Source organism: Parambassis ranga, chromosome 16, assembly GCF_900634625.1.
Source record: "Parambassis ranga chromosome 16, fParRan2.1, whole genome shotgun sequence".
Classification (NCBI taxonomy): Eukaryota; Metazoa; Chordata; class Actinopteri; family Ambassidae; genus Parambassis; species Parambassis ranga.
The window spans coordinates 15,686,845-15,692,988 of record NC_041036.1 but is presented as its reverse complement, the minus strand read 5'-3'; the positions used below and the strand labels follow the sequence as shown (position 1 = coordinate 15,692,988).

The 6,144-nt window shown below is 39.0% G+C and overlaps 2 protein-coding genes across 9 annotated transcripts in view; both read right to left on the bottom strand.

Annotated features, from left to right (window-relative positions):
- Positions 1 to 223: 223 nt before the first annotated feature.
- Positions 224 to 2,521, bottom strand: cd79a (CD79a molecule, immunoglobulin-associated alpha). The gene is made up of 5 exons (XM_028426380.1): positions 2,360 to 2,521; positions 1,681 to 1,983; positions 977 to 1,092; positions 706 to 768; positions 224 to 554 (listed from the first exon to the last, which is right to left on the bottom strand). Exons 1-5 carry the CDS (start codon positions 2,394 to 2,396, stop codon positions 429 to 431), a joined length of 645 nt encoding a protein of 214 aa, XP_028282181.1. The 5' UTR covers positions 2,397 to 2,521; the 3' UTR covers positions 224 to 428.
- Positions 2,522 to 2,663: 142 nt separating this feature from the next.
- Positions 2,664 to 6,144, bottom strand: part of arhgef1 (Rho guanine nucleotide exchange factor (GEF) 1) — a 31,182-nt gene continuing 27,701 nt past the window's right edge. For all 8 annotated transcript variants that reach the window (XM_028426347.1, XM_028426349.1, XM_028426351.1 and 5 more), the window contains 2 exons: positions 5,930 to 6,034; positions 2,664 to 5,662 (listed from right to left, as the gene is read on the bottom strand). In XM_028426347.1, coding sequence (XP_028282148.1) covers positions 5,960 to 6,034 — 75 coding nt within the window. In that variant the 3' untranslated portion in view covers positions 2,664 to 5,662; positions 5,930 to 5,959. The remainder of the gene's footprint in view (positions 5,663 to 5,929; positions 6,035 to 6,144) is intronic.

Sequence of the window (6,144 nt, the reverse complement as noted above, 5' to 3'; positions counted from 1 at the left end):
ACATCTCTCCTACATACCTACCTGGGAGTGACAGAAGCCCCGCCCACAATGCAATTGTCAGCCAATGAATGGCTGTCTTTCAGATCCAGTAGCCAATCGTGGCATTTAAATTCGATAAGCTTCCGCCCTGTTGCCTTGTTGTACAACTCAATGAAGGGAAAGTAAGAGCTCTCATTCACAACAGATTAGAGGGAAACTGTGATATACAGAGGAATGTGCCGGCTTTTTTTTTTAACTCCGCTTTATTCTTGCAACACTTACAGAAATTAAGAAAGCAAATAAATTGTTGTACACCATCAAATCATACTGTAAAGCACAAGACACGCATTAAATGAACATGATTTCAATGCTTTGAATGTCAGCAATGTAGCTATAAAACTCTCAAGAACAGATTAAAGCCTTTTCATTTCTTGTCACTCCACTTTCCTTCAGGGTTTCTCCAGCTGGATGTCTTCTCTTTCTTCCATTATGTTGCCCACATCCTGGTATGGACCATGTGCCTGGGAGCGTTCAATCTGATCATATGTTGTACAGCATTCATCTAGATTTAGCCCCTAGTGCGTGAGATAAGCACAAAAAATAAACACAAAAATCAATATAAATTGATTGGTGGTACAAGATAGCGATAACTCAGATCTCTGTTCCCATTTCTTCTCTTCTGTTAGAGGATGTGACTCATTTAATGTAATTTAATGTAGGCTATACCTGATATATGTTTTCCTCTTCTCTTTTCATTTTCTTCTTCTCCAGGTTATGTAGCCTCTTAGACTGTTGAGGAGAAACCAGAGGTTGGTAAAATCTATGAAATGGTGTAACTTCCCATCAGAACAAGAAATACACAAGTGACTTTGTGGATTGCAGTTTGCAGCCATTTCTGTTGTGTTGACATGTATGAGTAAGTAACACCCATGTTGAGAAATACTGGAATTCTCTGCAACAGTTGACAGATTAGTGAACAATAATGTGACCTCCTGACCTTCAACAGAAGAGTGAAGGAAGGCAGCAGTACACAGAGTAACAGTAAGACTCCCTCAGCTGTCAGGATGTTGTTTTTGGTGCTTTCACTGAGGTTTATGGTCTTCTTCATTGGCTCTAGGCATGCAGAAGAGGGACAGTACAGAGGTGAAACAAGTAGTACAAGCTAGGCATGTGAGTACAAGTCCTTCTTGTTTTTTGAAGAGAGAGTATTTAAACAAGCAGGCTAACTGAATAATTACTTAATAGATTTACCAGGAGATTGTTTTGTTATATAACTGCTCTGTTCTGTATAAAGAACACAATCTAATATACAATTGATGGTATTGTTAGGTCAGAGTAAAGATTTTTTTGTGGACTAATGCAGATTATCATACACACATAATCCCCAGGGTTCAGCAGACTCACATTTCTCCATCTGCTGTCTGTATTTAATGAGATTAATATGCAAAATGGCAGTTCAGTGTGACTAATGTCGCTGCATATCAGCCTTATTGGAACTTGATCTAATTTTGATGCTATTTAAAGCAAAGTAGTGGGCAGCCATTTGTAATGGCACCATCCCAGTGATATAAAAATGCACTATGATACTGCCATGCACACACAGCTCTTGGATAAGTTTAACAGGATTTAGGGCTTATGAGGCGTTAGTGCTGCTTAGGGCTCTCTTCACTCTATTTCTATATGTTAAACACACACACTCACGATAGACCTGCAGGTAGGTGCCATGTGTGTTTTCGTTGCCACTCAGTGTACACCAGTACATTCCTGTGTCATTCAGCTGCACTGGCTGGAAGGTTAGGATGCCGCACCGTTCGTCACCCGATTGACTGGTGTTCATAGTCACACGGTCCATATTTATACTGTGGTTGAAACCATCATTTCTGGTCCAAGTAGGTGTAACTTCGTCTCCTTCACTGTAGCAGCAATACAGTTTTGCTGGATTTGAGAGCTGCACCCTCAAAAATGGTCTGTCCGCCTTTAAAACCACACCCTGAGAAATGCCCGCTGTGGAAGAAACAGCAATTATGACTGAGTTGGAGTGGATTTCAACAAAACTTGTATCTACAATGAACATATGAGGTATTAAAAGTATTACAAATAATTTCAAATTGGCAGCACACATATCAAAAACTAACAGAGCAAACATTTGTGAGCCATCTGTTTTGACAGGAAATACGATTCACTGAAGCAAATCAGCTAGAGCTAAATGATAAATTAAGAAAAATGATAATGACAAAAAGAATTTCCTAATATTACCAGAAGATAAATAATATAATGAAATGTATGTAACATATATAGGTAATATATATATATAAATACTTTCTTTTCAATGTCACCATTTAGATAATTTAGTGCCTAAAATATATATAGTTTTACTCACCCAAACAGCAGAGGATAAAGATAATGGGAATCTCCATTTGGTCTTGAAATGTTCAATTTAAGAAAAGAATACAGAAATATGTCAAGTTTAAGTCAATAACTCAACAGTCTTCTGTTTTGAAGGGGCGCATCGGTTCCTTGTTTTTTTCAGGATTTATGCTTGAATGAATTTGGACCACCCCATATTTGCAAATCATTGTGTCAGAATACATTTAATATGTATCTCCTCATAAATAATATTATTTAGTGAGTATACATATACTTGAACTAACTGGCTGCCAACTATAAAATGACAAAACAGGCGATTATTTCCCCAGTTTTATTTAAAAAATGAAGAATTAAAAAACAGAACGTACCACAATTTTCCTTAGGTATACATCATTAAAGAGCCTCTTACACAATAAAAATCAAAACCCAAATACACAGTATAGTTCTTGCATATTCAGTGTTTATAGATAGACAATGGTGGCTGATGCCAGTGTGACGAAGAGCAGTTTCTTTTCTATACAGGGCACTAGCTGGATAAGTAGGTAGAGGGGCTCACATCCTGCTGATGTAATGGAGATGGACACATACAGATTGTATTGAATTACAGTATAAAAAAAAACAGCCCTTACACCCAATCAGAATCCTGGGATGGTGGTTAATTCTGTTATTTGGTCCTCCGTGGGGAAACAACAGTCATTGTGTGTGACAATGAGCACTTTATGAAGCACACAACTGAACAAGGCACCTCTCTATAAATACACTTTCTATACATCCGGGTATACAGAATACATGAAGAAAAGCTTCAGATGGGTAGAGAGAGCAAGAACTGCCTGTAGTAGTCGTGGTAACCGCATTCATCTATTGACCACTGAAGTTACAGCAGGTTTAGAAAACATCTTTAAATGTAATAGTCGCAGTACAGAGCCGGTTTGACACAAGAGGAACTGACCATGGTTACATTATTTGCACTATTCTTAAACTTATTCATGCATAGACAAGTTAGGGACAAGCCCTTTCTCTCACCATTACAGCAAATGCATAGTACATGATTACAAAAGCTAATAGAAAAAAACATGGGAAACAACTGTAATAAATACCTCCATGACATAAAATGAATTACACATCTTATGTGGCGATTATGCTATCAAGAGAGGCGGGCATGTTATCAGGAGGTCTGTGTAGCTAATAAGCAGAGGCAGTGGCTTATTCATAAGCATGTACAATTTTTAAGAAGACATGAGGAGATGGCAGTAACGTAATTTTGCAACTTGTGACACTCAAGTGACTGAACTGAGTCAACTTACTGAGGTTCAGTAGGTAGATTCATAGGCAGCATTTGTTGTTATTGTTAACAACAATCAGAATGTATATCAGGAAGTGATCATGACAACAGTAAGAGCAACTTCAGAATGAACTGCTGTTTTCCTTCCACCAGAACCTTCAGCATTTCCTTTGTATCCCCATCTGGCTTCATGTTTTGTTTTTTTTTGTTTTTGTTCCAGGCCCTGTGTGTTCCAATTCAGTACCAGGGGTGTTAGTGGTGTTTGGTCTCCAGTCCTCTGAACAGAACAGCTTGTGGCAGCTTTTGTGTCCACTTTTAAGACCTAAACCCAACCCATGATTTTCTGGTGAATGTCAGTGACAAGTATGCAAGAAATTGGACCTTGTGTTTCCTGTTTGGGTTTGATCATAAGACTTGAACGTTCTTTATCTTAGTTTATACTCGTTCAAAAAGTTTGAATTCACCTAACTTGCATGTTTGAGGAGAGGAGAGCTTCTGTATCAACATTTTATGACACGCTACTTTGCACAAAATTAAGAATAATTACAGCTCCAATGAGGATCTAACGGTGTTGTTATGTCTTTGGTCCTGCGTGCACAGCCACAGTTATGCCACATTAATTATACTAACAAACAACTGCTCAATAAAATACAAAAAGCTGCTCAGTTTTGATACAAATATTGCTACCAGGGAAGAAGAGATTATTTTTCACTAATAACACATGCATCTAATGTCATATAATACAGTTTATAAGCCAAACTCTAGGATCTCTTAGTTTACATGATCTCTCTTGGATCACAAGTTGTCAACCCTCTCTGGGGGCAGCTGACACTGCACACATGCGCTGGCACTGGTGAGCACATCTGGTCTGTTTGCAGATGTGTATGTGCGTGCATCTTCATCTTTCTTCACTACAGCGAACACAAACCCTAACCTTATATTTTCTGTTTCTCGCGGCTGTCTAATTCAAGCAAATCAAAACCAAAGCAGCAACGTCTTCTAAACCCACTTCCTATGCCAGCGCCTCTTGTTTTTTCCTTCTCTATGTTAACACGTTCCAGGCTTGCTTTCTTTTGTCTTGCCCGACATTTCTCACACACAGCTCTTTCTCTCTCTCTCTCTCTTTTGTTTTGTCTTGTCTTATTTTTGGCCCAGATTTGTAACAGTTTCACTCAGATCAGGAATTTCACTGACCTAAGAAGACTTAAGAGGAATAAATAAAAGCGATACATACAAACAAGTCTCCATTATTAACAACATGATTACCTATAGTGCCACTATTTATAAATGTTTTTTTTAATGTGACCTAATTACAGTAAGAGGCCTCCGTATCTTTAAAAACTCTGTAACACACATACACACACATTACTGCATGCATCTTTTTTTAATAGTGATGGCTGCCTACATGAAGCCTGACTTTCAAAAATCAAAGTAATACATTTTGCAAAAACAATGCGTATTCAACTCTTTTTGATCTGGAAAAAAGTGCAATTCTCTGTTGTACTTTGGCATAGACTGGATAAAACACTATATATCAGCAGTAGTATTTCAATGCATCTTCTAATGCTACATTAGCCCTCTAAGGCATTCTTCTACTGTACATCCGTTATTGGCATTAAGGTAAAATATTTTCCAGCGTGCTTGCCTCTGGTGTGCGTATGTGTGTTACAGCAGATTGAAATCACTACATTTGTTTCAGGCAGCATCTCTCTCACAGCAAAAAAAAATTGCTTCATTTCTTTTTGGCACCGCTTTGCAAAAACAGCCTCCCAGTCAGAAGAAGGATGTCTCTACCAAGCACGCACACAATCAGACACACACACACACACACCTCCCATGTTCCATCACTGATTAACTTTGCTGTGCACAAAGCTCGCCCTCTGCTCCAACAGGTAGAAGGCTTCCTGCTTGGCTGCCAACAGCTGTGACACAAACAAAGATTGCAGCGAGGGCCTGGGCGAGATGTATGAGGGTGTAGGAATTTCCAGGAAGGCCTCTGAAAGTCACTCAGTCCAAACCAGCACCAGTTAAAACCTTAAGAAGAGACAACATCTGTAAATAAGAGTGATGATGAACTAGGGTTTGCATGTCCCCCTCTCCTAACACACAATCCTCAGTCACAAAAGTAAAAAATAGGACTTAAGAGAAGATGCTACAGAATTGTTGGTACAGATCACCCCTTAGTGTACATATAAGCTTAATAATGCAGCTGATTGAAGACACACATAATTTAATCTGCCTTTTTCTGGATAAACAGAAATGGCATTAACATTTTTTTGGTAAAACAAACTGTGTTCTCACCTAGTGACCAGCAGGTGGCGAGATGGTTTCTTACTGGAAGTTACGCCCCTCCAGTGAAAACTGGGAAAGGGCCTCCTGCAGCCTGTGGTGCTCCTGTTCTACAGTCTGCAACAGACAACATGTATTTCACCTTAGGCGCTGAGCAGACATACACACACAATTTAACCTCCTCCTCTTAACATCCCCTCTTCGTCTCCCTCGCCGCTTCTCTGACA

Coding starts and splice junctions, on each gene's coding strand:
- cd79a (XM_028426380.1), bottom strand. CDS start 2,396: ATGGAGATTCCCATTATCTTTATCCTCTGCTGTTTGG. Junction 1,093..1,680: donor CACCTACCTGCAGGTCTATC/GTGAGTGTGTGT, acceptor CTGCATGCCTAG/AGCCAATGAAGAAGACCATA. Junction 555..705: donor AAGAGGAAAACATATATCAG/GTATAGCCTACA, acceptor CTCACGCACTAG/GGGCTAAATCTAGATGAATG.